The sequence below is a fragment of the Mastomys coucha genome, unplaced genomic scaffold, assembly GCF_008632895.1.
Source record: "Mastomys coucha isolate ucsf_1 unplaced genomic scaffold, UCSF_Mcou_1 pScaffold12, whole genome shotgun sequence".
NCBI classification, from domain to species: domain Eukaryota; kingdom Metazoa; phylum Chordata; class Mammalia; order Rodentia; family Muridae; genus Mastomys; species Mastomys coucha.
The window spans coordinates 35,167,579-35,193,894 of record NW_022196894.1 but is presented as its reverse complement, the minus strand read 5'-3'; the positions used below and the strand labels follow the sequence as shown (position 1 = coordinate 35,193,894).

General features: G+C 36.0%; 1 protein-coding gene across 8 annotated transcripts in view; it reads left to right on the top strand.

The window, feature by feature from the left end:
• Window positions 1-26,316, top strand: part of Stxbp5l (syntaxin binding protein 5 like) — a 268,083-nt gene that overhangs the window by 69,369 nt on the left and 172,398 nt on the right. For all 8 annotated transcript variants that reach the window (XM_031363837.1, XM_031363833.1, XM_031363831.1 and 5 more), the window contains exons 6-7: window positions 11,521-11,655; window positions 15,517-15,580. In XM_031363837.1, the coding sequence (XP_031219697.1) occupies window positions 11,521-11,655; window positions 15,517-15,580 (199 nt within the window). The remainder of the gene's footprint in view (window positions 1-11,520; window positions 11,656-15,516; window positions 15,581-26,316) is intronic.

Genomic DNA, 26,316 nt, shown 5'->3' with positions numbered 1-26,316 from the left:
GGAGATTCCAGCAACTGACTGAAATACCCAGGAGACAAACTCCCTTTAGAGTCATAATGCCTCTTGTCTGTGATCAAGTTTTAACCCTGATACTGTAGACCTACTGGATAAACGAGTGAGTGCAGCACTGTTTCATCCAGGTTTTCTAGTTTTGTTGAGTATAGCTTTTGTAGTAGGATCTCATGATTTTTTTTTTTTTTGATTTCCTCAATTTCTGTTGTTATATCTCCCTTTTCATTTCTGATCTTGTTAATTAGGATACTGTCTCTGTGCCCTCTAGTTAGTCTGGCTAAACCCTTAGCCAGTCTGGCTAAACCCTGTGCCCTCTAGTTAGTCTGGCTAAGGGTTTATCTATTTTGTTGATTTTCTCAAAGAACCAGAACTTTGGAGTTCTGTAGGCTTCTTGTATGTTCATGGGCATCTCTTTTTTTCGGTAGGGAAGTTTTCTTCCATAATTTTGTTGAAGGTATTTACTGACCCATTACCTTGGGAGTCTTCACTCTCTTCTATACCTATTATCCTTAGGTTTGGTCTTCTCACTGTGTCCTGGATTTCCTGGATGTTTTGGGTTAGAAACTTTTTGCATTTTCCATTTTCTTTGACTGTTGTGTCAATGTTTTCTATTGTATCTTCTGCCCGTGAGAGATTCTCTCTTCTATCTCTTGTATTCTGTTGGTGATGCTTGCATCTATGACTCCTGATCTCTTTCCTAGGTTTTCTATCTCCAGAGTTGTCTCTCCTAATTGTGATTTCTTAATTGTTTCTACTTCCATTTTAAGTTCCTGGATGGTTTTGGTTCTTCACCTGTTTGGTTGTGCTTTCCTGTAATTCTTTAAGGGATTTTTGTGTTTCCTCTTTAAGGGCTTCTAGCTGTTTACCTGTGTTCTCCTGTACTTTAAGGGAGTTATTTATGTCCTTCTTAAATTCCTCTATCACCATCATGAGATATGATTTGAGATCCAAATCTTGCTTTTCCGGTGTGTTGGTATCCAGGACTTGCTGTGGTGGGAGTACTAGGTTCTGATGATGCCAAGTAGTCTTGGTTTCTGTTGGTAAGATTCTTGTGTTTGCCTTTTGCCATCTGTTGATCTCTGGTGTTATGTTCTTCCTGTTTCTGGCTGGAGCTTGTTCCTCCTGTAGGTCTGTAAGCCTGTGTCAGCACTTCTGGGAGATCAGCTCTCTTCTGGTAAGACCTGTGCACAGAGGGCTGTGGAATCGCTGTCCCTCCTAGTTGTAGAAGGAGGTAGAAAGAATCCTGTCTTAGCTGCCCTGCTGCTTCTGTGGCCTGTGCCTTCTGACTGGTCCAGCCTTAGAAAGTCATTGGAGAGAAAATGGTGATCTCACCTGAGTCCCTGGGTCAGAGCACTCCCTGGAGACCTACTCTCCACTTGCAGGAAAAGTGCACAGAGGGCTGGGGATCCACCATCCCTCCTAGTTGTAGATAGGATCCTGTCCCAGTTGCCCTGCCTCTCCTGTGACCTGTGCCTACCAGCTGGTCCCACTTTCTTGTTTTCTCTAGGGTGTAGTTTCCCTCCTTGTGTTGGAGTTCCCCATTTATTATACTTTGTAGGGCTGAATTTGTTGAAAGATATTGTGTAAACTTTGTTTTGTCATGGAATATCTTGTTTTCTCTGTCTATGGTAATTGAGAGTTTTGCTGGTTATAGTAGCCTGGGTAGCATTTGTGCTTTCTTAGGGTCTGTATGACATCAACTCAGGATCTTCTGGCTTTCATAGTCTCTGGTGAGAAGTTTGGTGTAATTCTGATAGACCTGCCTTTATATGTTACTTGACCTTTTTCCTTTACTGCTTTTAATATTCTTTCTTTGTTTTGTGCATTTGATATTTTGTCTATTATGTGGTGGGAGGAATTTCTTTTCTGGTCCAAACTATTTGGAGTTCTGTAGGCTTCTTGTATGTTCATGGGCATCTCTTTTTTTAGGTTAGGGAAGTTTTCTTCTATAATTTTGTTGAAGATATTTACTGGCTCTTTAAGTTGGGAATCTTTGCTTTCTTCTACACCTACTATCCTTAGGTTTAGTCTTCTCATTGTGTCCTGGATTTCCTGGATTTCCAATTTTGGGTTAGGACTTTTTTGCATTTTCCATTTTCTTTGACTGTTGTGTCAATCTTTTCTATGGTATCTTCTGTACCTGAGGTTCTCTCTTCTTTTTTTATAAATTTTATTTTATTTTTTTATTGATTTAGGTTTTATTGCATTATGATGAGAAAACATATATAATTTCAGTTTGTCTGAATTTATTAACATTTAAAAACATATTTAAAGTAAGTAGAATTACATCATATTCTTCTTTCCCTTTTATAACCCAGCTTTTCCCAGAGACCCCCACTTCAATACCTGCATAACTTTTGTTTTTTTATTTTGTCATATTCTTTAAAAATTTATAAAATATTGTAATAATAAAAATGAGTATTATAAAAGTTGTTTGATATAAAACAATCAATTGAACAGTCTTATGTAGATGCTTGTCTACAGCAATACTGAAAATACATGTTTTTCTCAATATAAATTTTAAATAACTCCAAACATATTAGCTGTATATTTTAAAATAATACATCACTATTAGTTTTTTTAAATGAACATGAATAGATAAAGTCTTTTTGTTTGTTTGTTTGTTTTGTTTTTAGTAGAGCTTAAAATCTTGGCTCTTACTGTGGTACAAGCCGAAAATAAGAACAATTTTTAGACATTGGAGTTCATTGTAATAAGGCTGTACTTCAATGACCCTCACATCACCAAAGGATTTTACCTCCATAGTAGTTAAGCTAAGAGTTGACAGTTCTGCTGCGCCAAGGAGTGAATTGTAGGCACCATTTCCAGATATAGATTTCCTGCTATAGTCAAAGGTAATTGACTTGAGTGAGTGACTTTATTCTCAGTCCATAGAGAACAGGTTTACATTCACTTAAGAAATGGTGTGTGTATTAAGATGGGCTATCTATAAAGTCATTCACCAACTGTTTCAATGAACAATTGTTCTGCTTTGAGGGTGGCACAGACATTAGATGAGGGTAAGAATCTGGTTCATTGGCTGTGATGATTTTGAAAAGCATTCATCTCAGAGAAACTTATAAGAGTAACTTATAAGGTCCTCTTCTTCCAAATTGATACAATAGTTAAAACATCAAACAAAGCTCTCAGTATTACTCTTTGTTTTTCTCTTATAAGCCACCTCCCAAATTAATTCTTTATGTTTCTTTTGGCTAAATAATTAATTTTGAAATATGTAAGCTGTTCTGAAAACTATAGTATAGTATAAAAACGTCAAATAAACAATCCTACTAATTGAGAGTCTGAGATAGGAGAAGCATGATTTCAAGACAATTATGTGATACCCAGCAAGACACTGTCATGTACAAACAAGCAGAAAGTGTGTATGAATTGTACAATATTGGACCTATTTCTCCAATTACCAAATTAGAGAGACCATGGAATGACAGGCAACAACTTTCCAACTCCTCATACTTTTGAATTTCAATTGATTAGGATATGTTGGTAATATTAACTTTTATATTGAGATATTAAGAAAAAGTAATTATTACTTCCTGTTATTTTTGCTAGAGGTGGAATTATGTTTGTGTAGGTTTGTTGAAAGATTACTTTCTTGCTTCTTCTAGGGTGTAGTTTTGCACCTTATGTTGGTGTTTTTCACCTATTATCCTTTGTAGGGCTGGATTTGTGGAAAGATATTGTGGAAAGATATTGTGTAAATTTGGTTTTGTCATGGAATACTTTGGTTTCTCTATCTATGGTAATTTAGAGTTTTGCTGGGTGTAGTAACCTAGGCTGGCATTTATGTTCTTGTAGGGTCTGTATGACATCTGCCCAGGATCTTCTAGCTTTCATAGTCTCTGGTGAGAAGTCTGGTATAATTCTGATAGGCCTGCCTTTATATGTTACTTGACTTTTTTCCTTTACTGCTTTTAAGATCCCTTGTTTGTTTAGTGCATTTGGTGTTTTGATTATTATGTGACAGAAGAAATTTCTTTATGGTCCAATCTATTGGGAGTTCTGTAGGCTTCTTGTATGTTCATGGGCATCTCTTTTTTTAGGTAGGGAAGTTTTCTTCCATAATTTTGTTGAAGGTATTTACTGACCCAACCTTGGGAGTCTTCACTCTCTTCTATACCTATTATCCTTAGGTTTAGTCTTCTCATTGTGTCCTGGATTTCCTGAATGTTTTGGGTTAGGAACTTTTTGCATTTTCTTTGACTGTTGTGTCAATGTTTTCTATGGTATCTTCTGCCCGTGAGAGATTCTCTTTTCTATCTCTTGTATTCTGTTGGTGATTCTTGCATCTATGACTCCTGATCTCTTTCCTAGGTTTTCTAACTCCAGGGTTGACTCCCTTTGTGATATCTTTATTGTTTCTATTTCCATATTTAGTTCCTGGATTGATTTGCTCATTTCCTTCACCTGTTTGATTTTCCTGTAGTTTTTAAAGGGATCTTTGTGTTTCCTCTTTAAGGGCTTCTAGCTGTTTACCTGTGTTCTCCTGTATTTCTTTGAGGGTGCTATTTATGTCCTTCTTAATGTTCTCTATCATCATCATGAGAAGTGATTTTTGGATCCAAATCTTGCTTTTCCAGTGTGATGATGTATCCAGGACTTGCTATGTTGGGAGAGTTGGATTCTGATGATGCCATGTAACCTTGGTTTCTGTTGCTTATGTTCTTATACTTACCTCCGACCATCTGGTTAACTCTAGTGCTACCTGCCCTGGCTAAATCTGACTGGGGCCTGTCCTACCTATGATCCTGGTTGTGCCAGAGCTCCTCAGAGTCAAGCTGTCTCTGTGATCCTGTGATTCTGTGATCCTGTGATCCTGAGTGGGTTAGAGCGCCTGAGAGAAGAGCTTCCTTTGGGTATTATGGGACTCACTGCAGAGTTTGTGCCCAAGGTCTGCTCAGGGCACCAGTCCAGACAGACTGGAAGGAATCCCTGCCACTGGTCTGGCAGAGTTCTGTGTGTCTGCGTCCCGCTGGTACCAGTTACTCCGGGTTTTGGGACAGATGTTATGTCCTCCTCACCTCTGATCCTATGATACTGAGTGTGTTAGAGCACCTGGGTGTGGAGCTTCCTCTGGGTATTGTGGACTGGCTGTGGACTTTGTACCAAACATCTGCTTAGGGCACTGGCCCAGACAGACTGTAAGATTCTCTCGTCCATCACTTGTATTCTGTTGGTGATGACTCCTGATCTCTTTCCTAGGTTTTGTATCTCCAGAGTTATCTGCCTTCCTGATTTCTTTATTGTTTCTACTTCCATTTTTAGATCCTGGATGGTTGTATTCAATTCCTTCACCTGTTTGGTTGTGGTTTCCTGCAATTTTTTAAGGAATTTTTTGTTTTTGTTTTTTGTTTTTGTTTTTGTTTTTTGAGACAGGGTTTCTCTGTGTTGTCCTGGCTGTCCTGGTACTCTCTCTGTAGACCAGGCTGGCCTCGAACTCAGAAATCCACCCGCCTCTGCCCCCCAAGTGCTGGGATTAAAGGTGTGCACTACCTCCGCCAGGCTCTTTAAAGAATTTTTATGTTTCCTCTTCAAGGGCTTCTAGCTGTTTACCTGTGTTTTCTTGTATTTCTTTAAGAGTTATTTATGTCCTTCTTAAACTTCTCTATAAGCATCATGAGATGTGACTTTAAATCCAAATCTTGCTTTTTTTGGTGTTTTAAAATACCCAGGTCTAGCTGTGGTGTGAGAACTAGGTTCTGATGATGCAAAGTAGGCTTTATTTCTAGTAAGGTTCTTGGGCTTGCCTTTTGCCATTGGTCTTGCTATCTATGGCTGTAGCTTGTCTCTCCTGTGGTTCTGTAAGCCTATGCCAGCATTCCTGGGAGGACAGCTCTCTTCTGGTGGGACCGGTGTATAGAGGGCTGTGGAATAGCCTTAGCTCCCGGGTGTAGATGGCAACTAGAAGGCTACCATGCATTTTTTTAATCACTGTTGCTCTACAGTACAGTTTGAGGTCAGGGATGGTCATTCCTGCAGAAGTTCTTTTGTTGTTTAGAATTTCTCTTTGGGGTATATGTCCAGGAGCGGTATAGCTGGGTCTTCAGAAGAAAAAGAAACCTTCGATTTCTTTCTTCAGGAACTTGAAGTTCTTGTCATATTGATCTTTCTTTCACTTGCTTGGCTAGAGTCACACTAAGATATTTTATATTATATGTGGCTATTATGAAGGGTGTCATTTTTCTAATTTCTTTCTTAGCCTATTTATCATTTATATAAAGGAAGGCTACTAATTTTTTTTAGTTAATTTTATATTCAGACACTTTGCTGAAGTTGTTTGTCAGCTATAGGAGTTCTCTAGTCTGTATGAATTTTGGGGGTCACTTATGTATAGTATCATATCATCTGCAAATAGTGGTACCTTGATTTCTTCCTTTCTAATTTGTTATTTCCTTGATCTCCTTTTGTTCTTTAATTGCTCTGGCTAGAACTTCAAGTACTATATTGAATAGATAGGGATGGAGTTGGCAGCCTATAACAGTGTTTCTTAAACACAAGTCTGTGGGCATAGGTTGTGATTTTTCAAGTAACTTTTACTTGAAATGCTTTTAATTTTATGTTAAATTAGTGCTAACATTTTAAAGGCTTTGGACAGATTGTTCTATCTAAAAATACTGGCTGTCCAGGTTCACAAAGTTGGACTTGTATTTATAATTATGTTAGTACCAAATAGATTTGTTATGGATTATTAACATATCAGAAGTGTACTATTTGTGCATGAGACATTTTGTAACATACAATTACCTCAGGGATCAAAGGAGTAAAGATTGATTTGGGATCATGGTTTCAGATGTTTCGTCCCAGGAACACCTGTTTGCAGCATGGTGAGTGAGTACCTTATGGCATAACAGTGTAGAAGGGCAAAATAATCCATCTCTAAGAAGCCAGGAAACAGAGAGAGTATATGACTGAGAAAACAGGCTTTTTCTCTCCTCCCCTTTTATTTTGTCCAGATTCCTATGTATAGGACATCTTCAATAACTTTCAGGGCAAGTACTACCTCTGTAGTTAATAACATCATGGCCAGAGATATAGCACAGTAGTAGAGCACTTACCTAAAATGTATTTATTGCTCAGCACTATTCAAAAAGAATTCAACAATCACAAAAATCATGAAAATGTCTATTCCTGGCAAATAGTTGTAAAATAAGATATGGTATACTATGAAGCAGAGTGTGCAGCAGTCAAGGAAGATAAAAGTGCTGAAAAATACAATGAATACACACACCAATCTGAAAAAACCTAGCACCAAACCCACATCCATATTGTCAATATCACATTAATTACAAAAATTCTACATTAAGTCCTAAGTGAGGATCAAGAAGAATTTTTGAAAGTATGTACGTTGTTTAAGTTTTAAAATTACTATTATATTGACCTTTAAAAGACAATTCCAATGGAACTTTTATTTCCTTAATTTTTATAGACATTAACATACTTGTTTTAGTTTTCTTTGTCAACTTTTTATCTCTCATCATATATATATAAGATGATAAGGATGGTGTGTGTTATAATACAAGATTTATAAAGACTCATTCAGTGAAGGTGGAATTGATGAGTGTATGGAAAGCTAGAAATGTCTTAAATGTCTTGTGATCTTCAAAATCAATAGGGAAACAACATATAACATTTTAAAATTTCTTATGTATCAGGTTGTGGTAGTCAAAATAGTTAAAACTGAAGACTTAATGAATAAAAAATTAAGTTCCATGAGGTTATCAATTAATTATTATGATTATCAAGTACACAAAACAAGTAAAATCATATCCTTTCCCATATCAGTAAAACACAATGTTCTATTCAGATAATGTTTGAAAATCTAAAATGATTATTCTAATCTTGGATAACAGTTCAATGGTGGATATTATTATCTGTCAATATGGATATTATTCTCTTTACTTAACCATCATTAAAGAGTTCACAGGCTAGTTCTAGTTCTGTTAGGATTTTCTTCCTGTCTTCTTTCTGCTTTACAAGGTCTGTTTACATTGGTGTTCCACCTCCTGTCTCAGGTTTCATCACTGAACCTGGCAGGTCTCAGATTTTACTTGTTAACTGAGGTTGAGATCATTATGTCATATTGAAGTTTCCTCATGTCTGAAACTCTTAGATTGTTTTCTCTCTCTCTTCCTGTGATTCAGATATGGTGATTGTATTTCTTCTTTAAAATGAGTTCCCATTTATATTGAAGATTAAATAGATAATTGATCATTCATTGCCTAGAAACATTGCCATCAAGTTATTTCCTGTGTAATATTAGTAACTATCCCTTGGAGACAGCTATTCTAGACTTCAATTCTTAATTAAAGATTCCCAGTATCGTGTAGGTTACTCATTAATTAGAAAAATCAATTTACTTTGTAGTTTCTTATGTCATAGCAAGTTTCTAGTGTTTTTAATGTGATATGCTTGATGATTTCCACAGGATGGATAACATTTGGTTCAGAGAGAGAGGATATCGAAACATTCAATATGGCAGGCTGAGAACATGTACTGGAATACCTGTTAACTGTTGACTCTTAACCATAGCGCTCATAAGTTGCACTCTTAATGTGTGTTATAAGATGGAATTGTGTGAATTTACCATTAACTTTTTAAAAAGTGTATCTGTTTGACTGTCAAAAGTTTGTTCAGCTTTTATGATTGTTTGCTAGATAATCTTCCAAGTAAACTCTAGGAAATATCATGGTGCGCTAACATGTCCTGGCAAGTGATTATCTGTGAACTTATTGTCTTTGTAAGAGCATCTAGAAGGGGCTTCTGAGATGGTTCAGTAGTTAAGAGCACTGGCTGCTCTTTTAGAGGTCAAGAATTCAATTCCCAACAACCACATGGTGGCTCATGATCATCTATAAAGGGATCCGATGCCCTCTTATGGCCTGCAGATGTATATACAGACAGAGCATTCATACTTTTTTTAAAGTGTGCAGAAGAGCACAATGAATTCAAATTAGAGGGACTAATTATAATGTTAATAGATGAGTCATTGAATTTCTTATTTCATATGCAGTAGTTCTGTTGGCTCTAGATATTGAACAGGTCTCAGAGCTAGCCAGAAAGCCCATTATGAAGATGAGACTAGAACGGTGAAACTCAAGGAAGTCTTGATATGGTGGCACATGTCTGTGATTCCAGCACTCCTATGTTAAGATGGGAGGTAGAGACAAGAGAAGGGGAAAGAAGGATAGCTAGCCTGAAGTATGCAGCACTATGGCAAGTAAGAGACACTCGGCCTTACATGAGGTGGGAAGAGTGGACCAATTCCTGAGATTGTCCTCTGATCTCCATACACACACACACACACACACACACACACACACACACACACACCACATACACCACATACATACACATACACACACATACACACACACACCACACAGACACACACACACCCCACACACACCACATACACCACATACATACACATACAAACACACACACTTACACACACCACACACATAGACACCACACCACACACACCACACACACCACATACACCACATACATACACATACACACACACACACTCACACACCACACAGACACACACACACCCCACACACACCACATACATACACATACAAACACACACACTTACACACACCACACACATAGACACCACACCACACACACACACACACACACACATTCAAACACACACACTACACACACACATTCATACACACATGCACACATACACACATACACATTCACACGCACATAACCACACACACCACACCACACAAATATTTACACAAACACACCATGCATACCACACACACACCACACACACACATACCACACACGCACATACACACAAACACCACACACATTCACACACACATTCACACATACATTCACACACCATATATGTATACCACACACACACATTCACACACACACATACATACACACACACTCACACATACACACACACACCACACATACACACCACATCACACACATACAGTCACATACACATACCACACACGCACACATACACACAGTGATTCTCTGTTTGAAAGAACAAAGTGATTCTCTGACCTTAACAGTATTCCTCCTAATACATAAATACCAAGCACCTGAACAAAGTACAGATAACTACTACTTCTCCATAAACTCTGAAATTTATGTTCATTAGGTACCTACTTTATCTTTGAAATGACTTTTATTTAAATAAATAAACAGTGAAGCTCAGTGGGAAGATGCTAAGTTTTGTAACTGAACAGGAATGCTTTGGACTTGGGCAATTATAAAGCAAAGAGTTTAGTCTCATGTATGCATCAATAAACTTAAACATCTATAGAACAGAGGTTTATAAATTATATTTTTGTCTGTGATATATAAAGCACTTAGAATTATCTCCATTATATGAGACAGTTTTAAATTACCTTTTAGAGTGGTTTCATTTTCAAAGATTCCTAGTCACGGTTTTAGAAATATTAAAAGAACATTCCTTTGTCATTTTGAGTACATGTGCCTACTGTGGTTTAATAAAAAACTGAAAACAAAGTTCAACTTCCTGCTACTGAAAAAAAATCATCTTAGTTTCTCCTATGTAAAACAGAAATACATATTTGTATTCAGAATGACAAATAGCGCAATTGATCTTAGAAATGGTAATTCAAACGGTGGTTACCAGAAGCTAAGCCAAGGAAGAGTGTGTGGGGAGGCTGGGAGAGATGGATTAGCAGTCACCATAATGTCAGATATGTAAAGGAAGCTCTGAAATACTGTCACACAGTATGACCATAAGTAACAATAATGTACCACCACTTACCTAATGCTGGAAGAAATGATTCAATAAGCCTTCTTCTCCTTCTTCTTCTTCTTCTTCTTCTTCTTCTTCTTCTTCTTCTTCTTCTTCTTCTTCTTCTTCTTCTTCTTCTTCTTCTTCTTCTTCTTCTTCTTCTTCTCCTCCTCCTCCTCCTCCTCCTCCTCCTCCTCCCCCCCTATTCTTCTTCTTCTTTTTTCTTGAGATAGGGTTTCTCTGTACAGCCCTGGCTGTCCTGGAACTAACTCTGTAGACCAGGCTGGCCTTGAGCTCAGAAATCTGCCTGCGTCTGCCTCCCATGTGCTGGGATTAAAGGCATGTGCCACCACTGCCTGGCCCTTCATAAGCCTTCTTAATTTTGAAATCATAAACATGATTTAAATATTTTCAGTGTACATATATCTCAAAAATCACTTTCCCATTATTATCTACAACTCTTATATTTTTGTATTTTGGTCAAAAAATTAAAACTAAACATGGTGTAAATCCATGCCCATAATAAACATGTATTCAATAATGATTGCCATTATTATTTTTAGTCATATTTTATTATTTTTCTCCTATGTTCTATTAATAAGGATATGCTACCTTGGTACATAAGTTCTCCTATCATTTATATAACTATAACTTTATGTTAGTGTGATATGTGTAAGGAAAATGTACTGATCCAATGTAAAATTCAGATATTTTAATTGTCATTTTCTTTCTTTCAGAATTACTTACTGTCATCTACCTTTCCAGAGTAAATGGCTCTATGTTGGAACAGAAAGAGGAAATACACATATTGTAAATATTGAATCTTTCATTCTTTCTGGATATGTCATCATGTGGAACAAGGCAATTGAACTGTGAGTTTGAACTTACCTGTCACTTTATCTGACAAAAATAGTGCATGTGTTATGTAACTTGTGGGGTTATAATTAGTTACTACATCCATTGCTAATGTTTACTTAATTTAAGTGAAATTGAACTAAAACCACAGATAACTCTAAAATGAGCTAATGTGTGTAATTTTATGTAAATTGTCTTTTAATTAGTTTCTACTTCTTAAGATACATTAGGAATGTATGTTATTTCAGAATTTTGTCAATAATTTCTGACAGTTATGTTTTGCTAGTGACTTTTTCTAGGGTTTTGAAAATTAATGTCAGAGACAGAAAATACACCAACATGTTGATAGTCATCATCTTTAAGTGGCAAAACAGCACACATATACATGGAAGCTGAACAATGCTCTCCTCAATGACAACTTGGTTAAGGAAGAAATAAAGAAGTTAAAAGCTTTTTAGAATTTAATGAAAATGAAGACACATCATACCAAAACTTATGGGCTAGAATGAAAGCAGTGCTAAGAGGAAAACTCATAGCCCTGAGTGCCTCCAAAAAGAAACTGTAGAGAGCTTACACTAGCAGCTTGACAGCACACCTGAAAGCTCTAGAACAAAAAGAAGCAAATTCACCCAAGAGGAGTAGAAGGCAGGAAATAATCAAACTCAGAGCTGAAATCAACCAAATAGAAATAAAAAGAACCATACAAAGAGGCAACCAAACTGGGAGCTGGTTCTTTGAGAAAATCAACAAGATATATAAACCCTTAGCTAGACTAACCAGAGGGCACAGAGACAGTATCCAAATTAACAAGATCAGAAATGAAAAGGGAGACATAACAATGAAATATATCTTAAAATAATTATTCTGTATGTTGAATATTAACAGTTGAAAATATTAAAATCTTATTCTATAAGCATCATGGAAATATTATTAATAATTTTCTCACTGTACTTGAAATTAGCCTTTTCTTAATATTTAACTTCAAAGAGTTTTTGCTATTTTGAAAATTTTAAAATATACTTACTGATAAAATAATTTCTCTCCTAGAAACACTGATAATCTTTTCTAAGTAAACTGATTGTTAGAAAATGTACACAGATATATAATGCATCTTAAATACTCTCTCACTATGTCAGGTAGTATCATATGAGGGCTTTTGAATATATTTCTTAATGATTCATTTTTAATATTTTATGCTCCTTTACTATGCTTAATTCCCAAAGAATATTTTGTATGTTTTGAAACAATTTAGCACTCAGCATTAGATGTAGAATCCTCAGTTATGGATAGTATTAAATATTCATTAATGATATTTTTAGGGTATGAAAGGACATGAATATAAAAGTTGAAGAAATTTTTGTTTTGTTTTGTTTTTTTTGTTTTTTCAAGACAGGGTTTCTCTGTATATCCCTGGCTGTCCTGAAACTTACTCTGTAGAGCAGGCTGGCCTTGAACTCAGAAATCCACCTGCGAACAAATTTTTATGTATTATTTGATTCTCAAAATACTCAATATCATTAATATGGTTGATGTATAAAATGCATTTAAATAAGAAAAAAAATAAGAAAAAAATCAAAAGCAAAAAAAATAAAAAAGAAGCAAAACTATAAAAATTTCCCTTTAACTTTTGATATAATATGAAATAACCTTTTTCTCTTTTATTTATTTGCACTCCACATTTTATGTCCCATCCCAGTCTTTTATACTCTAATTTTTTTTACAAATAACAAATTGAATGTTTAATTATTTTCTGAACTAGAATACTTTTTATTATATAGTAAAGCTTTAAGTGGAAGAGTCTAGCATATGATCTAACCCATATTTCCATAATATATTCCCTTAATATGATTCTATGGTTCAAAATGAAGTACATCAATAATTGGAAACAACTGAATATTTGGTCACATTTGCATGTAGTCTTACTATTGCTAATTTGTAAAGGTATAATACTTAACATGCTTATTTCAGTTTTCAAATCTTTAAGTACAGATGGTTCTTTCTATGAAACTTCTTATTGTTTTCACTAGGTTGTCATGCAACACACTCTAATAATGGTCGGTCCAATCAAACCCCACAGATAGATAACAGTTTTGGTTTGCTGACATTATTATTTACTAAAGAATAATTAAGGATATTATTCTTTATCAGAAGCATTTACCTTCCTAGAACACTATATGTAAGTGTATATTACATATGAATATAACCAAAACAGCTCTATGAACTTTCCCTTGTAACCCTGTATAAGTTTTTCTTTAAAATATACTATAAAATTCAAATAGTAATTCTGATTTTCAAATAGAACAGCAATCTCAATCCATACTGTTGAATATGATCTATTTTTTGCCATTAAATTAGTATATATGTACATATATATATATATATTCAGTAAGATCTTTTGCCATTAAATTAGTGTGTGTGTGTATATATATATATATATGTGTACACATACACATATATATATATATATATATTCAGTAAGACCAATGGTATTATATCCATTTTTAGATAAGAAAATATATTTGTGAATGTGATGAATGAACCTATTCTCAAAATCCTTTACCAATATCTAATCTATATATTCTTTGAGTTATATCCAAGAACCAGTATTAAAATCACTTACTTATTACTTTTAAAATTATTTCTAAGATTTAAATAGTCTTTATTGTTTTGTGAAGGAGCTTTGTGGATTTTATGTGTCCTTAACAAATAAAGTGGAACTGCCAACTCAGGCACACTTGGGTTACCCTTTCTAAGTGTAGTTTCTTTGCTTTCTTGCCCTCTATAACAATTGAATCATGGAAAGGACTATAAAAATTTTGAGAAATAGTTCTTTTGTCATGTGAGATGATATCATAACTTAACCATGACATAATCATAGTCATTCATCCCATTAAATTAGATTTATAAAGAAACCATGCCAGATGATCAGAGTAGAATAAATTGGTTAGATTAGCAAAGTCCTTTTAATTTTTAGTTGTGTTGGTGTATACCTAATTATTTATTATTGGTTACAGTGGAAAATCCAGATAAAGTAGACAATATCAATGAACTAGATTCCCCCAGGTTTTCAGTTTTCTGAAGGATAGTTATTACTAGCTAATCACTAAAGCATTTCTTTTTAAATCCAGTATACCACTGTTCTTTGCTTTAGGGACAAAATCATAGAAATTTCCATGTCAAAGGAAATCTTAGCTACTTAAGCTTAAAATTTGGTTGAAGTAGATTTACTACATAGGTTTGTGGCTATAGCATTTCTCTGTATTAATAAAATTCATTAAAAATATCAAGGACTCATAATTTCACAAAAATGTAGTGAAAAGTACCATTTTAAAATGTAGGACCTTATTTTTATACCTAATTTAAAAAGCCCACCAACCCTAGCTTAATAGATTTAATAGGAAAAAGAGAAGTAGTTCAAACAATATCAACTAACCATAACCCTCAGAGCTCCCAAGGACTAAACCTCCAACCAAAGAGTACACATGGATGGGTCCATGGCTCCCTCTAGATCTGTAGCAGAAGATTGCCTTATCTAGTATTAATGGAAGAGGAGGCCCTTGGTCCTGTGGAGGCCTGTTGGCCCAGCGAAGGGGGATGCTAGAGGGGTAAAGTGGGAGTGGGTGGATGGGTGGGTAGGTGGGTGGGGGAGTGCCCTCTTAGAGGCAAAGGGGTGTGGGAATTGAATGGGGGATTTGTGGAGGGAAGACGGGGAAGGGAGACAACATTTGACAGGTAAATAAATATAATAATCAATAAAAAAAGAAAAGTAGTTCATAAAGAAAGCTGAAATTTGAAGTGAATCTGAGACTTAGCTCTACTACCCTGGGGAGTATATTACAGCTTAATCTTTAAATTACTGTTCTGAATTGATTTAACAGCTCCACCAAGACTCATCCAGGCCCAGTTGTACATTTAAGTGATAGCCCAAGAGATGAAGGAAAAGTAAGTATTCTCCCTTATTCTCACTTTTGCTTTCCCCACTTTTAGAAAAAGTTCTTTTATACTGTTTCTTTAGCTTTAAAATCCCAGTTAGTTGGTAGCATCTGGTGGCATCTAAAAATAATACTTACTGAGGGTATGCATGAGCGAGTGAACAAGTAAATGAAATACTCTTGCTACTAATACTCTACGTTTCCAGTTTTCTCAGCAGTAAAACTGATACTCAAACCTGCATTGTTGAGGAGGTAGCAGAGCAGCATTTATTTCCAAATGTAACATAATTTAATTTAATAATATGACTATGTCATTAATCATGTGTCTGTTATTTGGTTTTGGTATTGTCAAAGTCATGACCAATATCCAGAAACAACAACTAGATATTTTTGATATTCTTATACATCTACACTAACATAGAAAGCATTTGTCCATTTCATTATGGTAAAAAAAAAATGTCCAAGGGATTAGCGAAACACACCTCTGCATATGTTTGTGCTGAAGTTTCTAGGAACGGTTAGAAAATGAAGACTGTCTTGCTCACTGGATCAATCCCTTGATGGTTTCATACTATGATGACATTATTGGAGGTTGGGAGAAGGTAGGAGAAAGAGTCTTGTTGGAGGAGCAGGTCAAGAGGTTCTTGCGTCTATTTCTCCTCTGGCATCTTCTTATATGCAGTTTCTTTGTATTGTGGTCTTCCATGACATAAAAAGCTCAGGTCTGCCTCATCCTCAAGACTAGTAAGGACTAAACTGTTTGAAACAGTAAACCATAATAAATCCTTCCTTTGGTCCCCTAGATATTTCCATCACAGCTATGCAGATGTAGCTAACATGTTATCAGATTATGAAAGCAGTACTAATTATTTCTTAATTGGCCTTTGATAATGAAATGGTTTATACCTCAAGATTAAAAAAGATCTTTATGGATGTCTTGTCAAGTATATAATTCTACTAGGTTCTATAAAAATTAGTAAATTATTTACTGTAGGTTTAGTTGGGTTTTTTTTAGTTAATTATTTACTTTTAAAAGATAGGAAAGATAGGAACTTGCAATTTCACCATCAATGAAAGAGTGTTCCTCTTTCTCCACAACCTCTCCAGCATCTGCTCTCACCTGAGTTTTTTTTTTTTTTTTTTTTTTTTTTTTTTTTTTTTTTTTTGTTTTTTGTTTTTTTTGTTTTTTGAGACAGGGTTTCTCTGTGTAGCTCTGGCTGTCCCGGAACTCACTCTGTAGACCAGGCTGACCTCGAACTCAGAAATCCACCTGCCTCTGCCTCCCAAGTGTCACCTGAGTTTTTTATCCTAGCCATTCTGACTGGTGTGAGGTGGAATCTCAGGGTTGTTTTGATTTGCATTTCCCTGATGACGAAGGATATTGACCATTTCTTTAGGTGCTTCTCAGCCATTCGGTATTCGTCAGTTGAGAATTCTTTGTTTAGCTCTGTACCCCATATTTTAATCAGGTTATTAGTTTCTCTGCAGTCTAACTTCTTGTGTTCTTTGTATAGATTGGATATTAGCCCTCTATCAGATATAGGACTGGTAAAGATCTTTTCCTAATTTGTTGGTTGCCGTTTTGTCCTGTTGACAGTGTCTTTTGCCTTACAGATTTATTCCTGTTCTGATCATTTTTTTTTACAGTGTGTGTGTGTGTGTGTGTGTGTGTGTGTGTGTGTGTAGATCAGAGGACAGTTTGTGGCATTGGTCTTCTCACATGTAAGTTCTGGGGCTCAAACCCAGATTGCCAAACTTGGCTGCAGGCACCTTTTCCTGCTGAGGCCCTATGTTTCTTTTGACTTAATTTTTGTTAAGTTCGTTTGATAACAGCTAATTACTTTTAGTATATAAAATACTATTTTTGAAAAAAAACCTGGCAGTGTCATTAGATGCTTTGTTTTTACTATCTGTCCTTAGATTGTCTGGTATGAATTATTTACGAAAGTATAACAAATGTAGACAGCTTTTGTTTTCTTCCTTTCCAACATAGATAGCTAAATGTATCTTGTCTTGTTGGCCAGAGCACATTATTGAATATAAATGATTTATTCCTGGGTTTGGAGATTTAGATAACAAGTTGAGGCACTATACTCTGTCCCCAACCCGTCACTCACCCCCACCCAACAAGAACAAAAATACTCCATGTATTTCTAGTACTGAGAGTTTTAAATTATAAATACTATTGAATTTGGTTGAATGGGTTTTTATATGTATCAGGCTAAGCATTTGTTTTAATACGTTTGAGTATGTTGATAGATTTTCTTATTAAACATTTCTTTTAAATGCTTCTGAGAAAAAAAAAAAAACTCAATGTGGAAAGGGAAACTCACCTTAGAGGCTTGGTGGCGATGTAAGCGAAGAAACAAAGTACCGTTGTTAGGGTTCCTATGGAAGCAAGATCATATCATACAGTCAAAAAGAGAATCTCTTTCCTCCAAGACACTATTTCTAAGAAACTTGAGCATTGGCATGTCATACAGAAAAGGGTGCTGTTTGTCTTAGAAGCTTCTATATGGGCAATAATAATGAGGGCAGCAGTTTGGATTCTGTCAGGGTGTCTCCTACATACTTCCTGGCTACTCCTTAAGCTTGCCAGGGTTAATCAACTTCTTACAGTACCACCAGCTCACCTGAAGCTCACCAGCCCTACCCAGCACCCCTGGCTCATCTCGCTAGTTCTGGATTCACAATGTATTACACAATCTAAAGTATACCTTACACCTTTTCTAAAAACTTCCACAGGGGTCAAATGACATGGCTCTCTAGTGAAGAGAGGCTAACTTCTTATGAAACAATTTTAACCAGTGCCAGACAAGAGAACGGGAATGAATTATTTTCCTCCCTTTAGTTGGGTTGTTCTGAGTCATGATTTAGAGATAAGGCCACAAATCCATAGTGATGAGACACCTGCCAAATAGTTATTGATGTGTCTCTTCTGACTCTCCCCATGAGATAATGGTTAGCGTAATTTTGAGTCATTTTGCTTCTGCTTCACTTCCCCTCCCCTTTGGTTCTGCAACCCATAGAGTCTATTTTTCATGAAATATTAGCAGAACCTTGCCTCAGGCGTATTTCAACAGAACTCTGGTTCAGATAGCAGTAATTCATAACACCTGCAGCCTCTTTCTTATCTTAAGAACAAAGCTAGGCATTTGTGACTACACAAAATGACCTTCTGTTCCTAAAATATGTGGTCCTTTTATCTTGTACTTTATATAAAAATTTGCTGAGTCCTTCTCTATATTGTTGCCACTTGGATGGGATTTTTATAGTTAGATTGTCTTATATATAAAAACAAAGAATTTGTTGAAATCAAGTGATATTAAATCCTGGCATACAATGAAATAATAATTTGGACATCTTTGTGTGATTAATTGGAATAAGGACTCATTTACATGAGGTTACATGAGGTTAGAAATTGGGAGACCAAATACTTATGATATGGGCTAATGACAGTAATAAAGGGGAATAAAATGACTTTCTTTGACAACATTTGTATTAGTTTCCTGGTACTGATGGTACTATGATACTTATGGTAGTTTAAAACAGCAACATTTTATGTTATTACAGTTCTGTGTGCCAGAAAGCCAGCAAAAGCATCACTGCACTGAACTCTCGTAGCCATCTCTAGGAAGGAAGCTGCTTTCCTGCCCTCTCACAAGTGTCACACTTGTTCTTCGGCTGGTTGCTCCCTTTGTTTTAGAGCTAACAATGAACTGTATCCCCAGCTTTGTGCACGGCAACCATCTCTTTCTGATCACACCAGGGAAATTTTCTCTTCTCTTAAGGATTCATTTTATTAGTTTGGACCCACTTGGAAACTGTAAGGTACCTCTTCCTTATCAGCATTTAACCTAATTACATAATAAAGGGTGTTTTTGTTTTTGTTTTGTTTTTTGGTTTTTTTTGCTCTCGGAAAACTTGTTTATGGTGTTGAGGATCAGACTCAGGTCTTTGTGCATACTATGTACGTACTGTATCACTACGAAGCATAACACTCTTTAACATTTAGGTATATTCTTTATTCTGTCTACACCATCCCAGACACTAATGACTGATTTACCTTAACTCTGGAGCCCTTTAAAGTATCTTTCTAATTTATTATTTTATTCTATTTATTTACTTTACATCTCACATACTGCCCCTCTCCCACTGACCCCCTCCCACAATCTTTCCCTCATCCCTCTCCCCTTCTCTGACTGACTGGGTGAGGACCCTTCTGTGTATCCCTGGACCCTGGAACTTCAAGTCTCTGTGGGGCTAGGCACATCCTCTCCCACTGAGGCCAGACAAACTAGAACATATCCCACAGACAGGCAACTCTGATACAGTTTTTCAGGACCCATATGAAGACCAAAATGCACATCTGCTCCATATGTGCAGGGAGGCCTAGGTCCAGCCTGAGTTTGCTCTTTGGTTGGTGATTCAGTCTCCGAGAGCCCCAAGGGTCCAGGTTAGTTGATTCAGTTAGTCTTCCTGTGGAGTTCCTATTCCCTTTGGGGCTGCAATCCTTCACCTTATTCTTCTATACGAGTCCCCAAGCTACATCCACTGTTTGGGCTGTGGGTGTCTGCATCTGTCTGAGTCAGCTGCTGGGGGAGCCTCTCAGAGGATAGGATTGCTAGACTCCTGTCTGCAAGCCTAACAGAGTATTATTAATAGTGCCAGGGATTTTCCTTGTCCATAAGATGGGTCTCTAGTTCGGCCAGTTTCTGCTCCATTCACCATCCCTGCTTTTCTTGTAGACAGGATAAATTTGGGGTTGGAAGTTTTGTGGGTATGGTGTCCCTATTGCTCTACCGGGGTTCCTACCAGGCTACAGGAGGTGGCTTCTTCTGGTTCCATATCCCTAATGCTGTGAGTCACAGCTAAGGTTACCTGCATTGATTCAAGATGCCTCTCCTATCCCAGGTTTCTGTCATGTCCTTGAGATGCTCCCACCCACTTCCCCACCCCCATCAGTTGCAGATTTCCTTTAAAGTATATTTAAAGGAACCATTACTGCTTTTATCTTGAGAAATACTGTTAAAATTGGGCTCAAGAACTGTTATAAGGAAACTAATTGTTATCACTTTGATCAGCCAGTGTCACTATTAGAAAAGAACATTATCCCAGGTACTTATAAATTAGTTTTAAGGGATACCATAACAAATGGCCACACGCTCAATGACTTAAAAGAAATGTTTAGTTTTTCACAGTTCTGAAAGCCAGAGGTCTGAAGTCAATGTACTGGTTGGGCCAGGTTTCCTTTAAAAGTCCTAGGGGATACTTTTCTTGCCAGATATAGCTTAGATATTCTTTGGCTTGAGGAAATATAACTCTAACTTCTGCAACTATCTTATGACTATCTTTTCTGTCTCTGTCTGTTGTCCTTTTCTTATATGGTTACTAGTTATTTTATTTAGGGTGGGGTTCAACTAAGTTTAGATAATTTCATCTCTAGAGTCTGAACTAATTGTACATTTAAGAGACCTTATTTCAAAAATGAGGCTACATATTAAAGTTTTAGACGAATATGTGTCCTTTATTTAAAGCATTATTTTCAACCATCACACCCAGGGTAGGGAAATTTATATAGATAAGCCAGAGAAAACTGTATCTCTTTGTATGAGTCTTGACTTCCTGAACCCATCTGACAAACAGAATGTAACTTTCACAGTTAGAAAACAGTTTTTCTTCTTTAGGAGACTGATGTTTATATTCACAAGGATACCCAGGGTCATTAAGTCGGGTCTAAAATCAGAATAAGATCTCAGATATCACTACAATCTATTATCAATACTTAAATCTTTCTCTATAAGAAAACTAAATATTCCATAAAACAAGCAGAATATTTACAAAGAAACTGGGGACCCTAGTATTGTCACAAGTCCCCAAAAAACTTATTTAGAAATAAACTTTGAGAGTTTAAACTTGGAGGCTATATAGAAGTCAGTTCATTTACATAGACAGCAGAGACATATGGTAACTAGCGATACCAACCATGCCTTCTAGTACAGCATCAAGGAAGAGACCAGAAGAAACAGAGCTTGAGAGTATTAACCTGAGTATACTGTTTGTCCAACTAAGCCCTCGCCTCAGAGATGACCAGAGGCTTCCCAGGATACTGTTTCTTCTTAGGAAGGAATACTCGGGAAAGCAGGTAACATATTTATAAAATTAGGCAGTGGCTGTCTCTTTTTAGGTTTTTGTTGACAGTAGGAAATGATAGCAAAGAGCCAGTCTCCAGTATATCTCAGAGGATTAAATATCTAGATTGGTAGAGGCCAGGTGGCACTATTTAACCATCTGGCAACACAGGCATAAATCACTGTAACAAGCAGCTGGGCAGGACTGGCAATGCATGAACCCATGGTATTAACTAATATTGCAGGACCTTTCTAGGAACAACATTAGGTGGGGCATTTGATTGGAACATTGTTTGATTGCATAATCATAAAAAAGGTAAAGAGTAGTTTTCTCTTAATATTTATCACCGACATGGAAAATTACATCTTAACAACCCTTTCAAATGTGAGTCAATTCTCAAAACCTGCGTATAGCGATCAAAAGGGGATCATGTGGTCCTTGAAGAGAGATTCTGAAATGCTCTCTGAATACATATTGAATATAAATACCTATAGGAACATTACTGATGATTTATAGAAGTTTTTTTTTTTCATTGCAATTATCTAAAATGTCAGAGCAAGCATTAATATTGGCAAATCCAAATAGAATATTCTGGTCCTCTCATAGCTGGTAAGCTGTATGAACTAAGTAACCAGATGATAAATGAACTGTTAGCCCATGACTAAGTTAAAAGTACAATATCCATCTGCATGAAATATACCATTTTTATTTAAGTGTAACGTGGACAGATATGTTCAGTGATTTGAATTGATACTCTCTTCAGTTTCCTGACATTATAATTAGAGGTATAGTAGAAAGAGATAGTGAAAGTTCCTGAAACTATCTTCACCTGCCAAAATTAGTATCCGTGACAGTCACCTGTCTCTGAAGTTGCTACAGAAATTAGTATAGTTAGATTTAAAGGATACAATGATGCAGTGGTAGTAGACAAGGATATATCTCCTTTGAATTCCATTGTGTGGATTCTTCCAAAACCATCTTGGATCAAGTTTGGTAATAGAAAATCTTTGGAAAAGTAAAAAGTACTAGTTTAAGTCAAGCTGTGCTGCTATTGGTGAGTGTGATTAGAGCCCAACCGATGCAGCTTTAGTGCATATCAATCCCCATCAGCAGATGAGAGCAAAAGAATGGACACACATAAGCATCAGTATTTCCTCGGGATCTTTTCTGTTTTCTTTAATATATTTTAATACTTTTAATATATTTTAATAATATTTCTCAGAAATTCTTTTTTAACTTAAAATGGAATTTTCCATATAATTCTTTCTGATTATAGTTTTCCCTCTGCCAGTTTCCTCCTCCACTCCCACTCAAAACCATACCTGTTTTTCTTTCTCTCATTATAATACAAACATCTAAATAATAAAATAACATAGTATAAAATAAAAACAAACAAATCAGAATAGTGCAAAACAGAAAAAAAAAGAGGCAAAGAAAAAGTGCAAGAAACACATACAATATGACATGTAAATTAAAAAAATCTAATAAAAACCACATACAGATGCTGAGATACCACATTTGTACACATGTTAACCTCATAAAAACAAAATTGCAAACCATAATATATAAGTAAAAGATATGTAAGGTTAAAAACAAAACAAAAATCTTCAAGCATTATGAGAAAAAAACACCTACAAAAACGCAGAAGTATTCATTTTGTATTGGCTGTCTGTAGCTGAGGATGGGGCTGGTTTGTCTGCCAAGTGAGGTTCTGTCAGAGAAATTAATTTTTCCTTTGTGTGCAGCTATCAATTCCAGATAGCTTCTGGGTTAGGAATGGAGGCTTGTGACAATTTCCATTGGCAACACTGAGACCCCATCTAGCGTAAGCATGTATAAACCCTGTGCATGCTGCCATAGTTTGAGTTCACCAGTCCTATTATATCCAGAATGCCTTGTTTATGTCTTGCATCCCCACTGCTTTTACAATCTCTCTCCCCTGTCTTCCACAGAGTTCCCTGAGCTCCTGGGGAAAGGATTTGGTGATAAAAACCTTATTTAGGACTGAGTGTTCCAAGGTCTTTTATACTTTGTACTTTTTCCAGTTGTGAGTCTCAATATGTTCCCATCTACTGCAGGAAGAAGCTTCTCTGATGAGAGCTGAGAAGAATACTGAACTTTGAATATAGCAGAATGTCATTAAAAGTCATTTTATTACTATGTTCCATTAGCAGAGCACTAGTATTTGGTTTTCCCTTAGACCCCTGGCCTACCTAATGTCAGGTAATTGGCCACCTGAGGAGTGTTAGGCATGAGTTCCATCTCACAGAGTGGTCCCTAATTCTAAACAGAGAGTAGTTGGTTATTCCCATAACTTTTCTGCCACTATTGCACTAGCATATCTTTGATAAAAAGTCACCACTGTCGATCACAAGGTTTATACTGAACTGGTGTTTACCTTTCTCCTCTACCATTCAGAGCACCTTCCAATGCTGCGAACACTAGTCTGTGGGGGCGAGGGCTCTAAGTAGGTACTGCTAGACTTCTCTGTGTTTGGTGAGTTATATAGCAATTGACTTCAGTTTGTGAAGAGTAACCAATAACCTTAGAAGTATTCTGGGTTGTTTAGGGATTTCTACAGGGACTCTTTGTCATTCCCTCAATTCTATGTAGTTCTCTCCCCAACACTGGATAGTTCATTTGGTGGATTTTTGTCTACTGTTATTTGATGATTCCAATTTAGATCTCTTTTATATATGTATATATTTTTAAAAGTTTCTACTGCATTAAGTTTCCATATGACCCCTCAAATGTCCATAATTGCCCCTCCCCATATTTCCTCTTTGTTTCTCCGTTTTCTCCCTCTTCCTCTGCCAACTTCATTCATCCATAATTATCTACCCTATTTCTCCTTCCTAGGAAGATCCTTCCCTTCCATTCTAGTCACTTACCCAATAACTAATCTCTGTGGTTGTAAGGTTTAGAGCCTGCTTAATGCAAGCTTAACAACTAACATTTACATATAAGCAAATACACATCATATTTGTCTTTTTGAGTCTGGATTTCTTCACTCAGTATTTTTTCTAGCTCCATCCATTTACCTATAAATTTCATGATTTCATTTTTAAATGGCTGAGTAATATTTCATTGTATAAATGTACCACATTTTCTCTATTCATTGGTACATTGATGACATGTAGGCTGTTTCCAATTTTTGCCTATTATGAATAGAGTAATAAGGAACATGGTTGTGCAAAGTGATCCTACTATAGAATGAAGAGTCCTTTGTTGTATATGTATCCATTTTTAAATTGAGTTATTTTCTTGATGGCCAGTTATTTAAATATCTTTATATATTTTATATAGCCTTTTATGGGATGTGTAGTTGGTTAAGAAATCTTTTCCCAATCTGTACCCTGCTGCTTTGTCTAATTGATGGTGCCCTTTGCCATACAGAAGTGTTTCAGTTTCACGAGTTCGCTTTTATTAATTGTTGTTTTTAGTGACTATAATAACAAATGTTCTTTTCAGAAAGGCTTTTTTTTTTGTGGTAATGAATTCAAGACTATGCCTCATTTTCTCTTTTATCAGATTCAGTGTATCTGGCCTTATATTGAGGGTTGCTTTTATTTATCCACTTCAAATTTTGTTTTGTACATGGTAATAAGTATGAATCTACTTGCTGAAAATCATCCTTTCAAGTAGTGTGAAGAATTGTATTAGAATTGGAAGAACAACAATATCAACCAACCAGACGACACCCCTCCTGAGCTACTTTCTAGAGAGAGGATAGCTCCAGGTATTTGTGGCTGATACAAAGAGATAGAGTGAGGCTTCTCAGGAATTCTTGATTATCTGGACATTCTTTACTGGTTACATAATACATATTGGATCTGATAAGCAGAAATGGTAGCTACTTATCAAATTCCTCAGATTTAATTATCAGAAGGTAGGAAGAAAATTACACAAAGACCAGGTATAAGCTATTATATTTATCCTTTCTAAAAAAATGTCAGGCTTAAAGAAGAATACAATTATATAATCTTCAGGGAAATGTATGGAAGAGGAGACCAGATTTTTGTGAAAATAGTTAACATTAAAATGTCAACCATCTTGTATTTTCACATATGTGAAATATAGGATGAAAATTACTAGGGATGTGTAAGTAGAAAAGGGGGAGGGGCAGTAAGGATAAGAAGAGGATAAGTATGAATAAAGAACACTATATATATAAAATATTATAATGAAACCCCTTTATACAATTTTAAAAAAGATAAACTGGATATGGTGAACCACATAGACATGTACTGTAGAAGCCGAGACAGGAGAATCAGAAGTTCAAGGTCATCGCTGGCTACTTACACAGTTCAAGGCCAACTTGGGAAGAAGTTGTTTCAATTATCTAATTAGCTAATTAATTGAACAAAAGCAGAAAAACAATGACGCCAGGCCATTGGCTTAAGTCTATCTTCTCAGCACTTGGGAGGCTGGATCAATAGGATCATCAATTCCATGTCAGCATAACAAAACAATACCTCAGTAGAATAAACAAGCAAAATGTAAATGAAAAGCCACAAAAGATTACAACCAACTTTTCTTTCCTTTTTCTTTTATTTTTTTTTAGATATTTTCTTTATTTACATGTAAATTTCTCCATTCCCAGTTTCCCCTCCA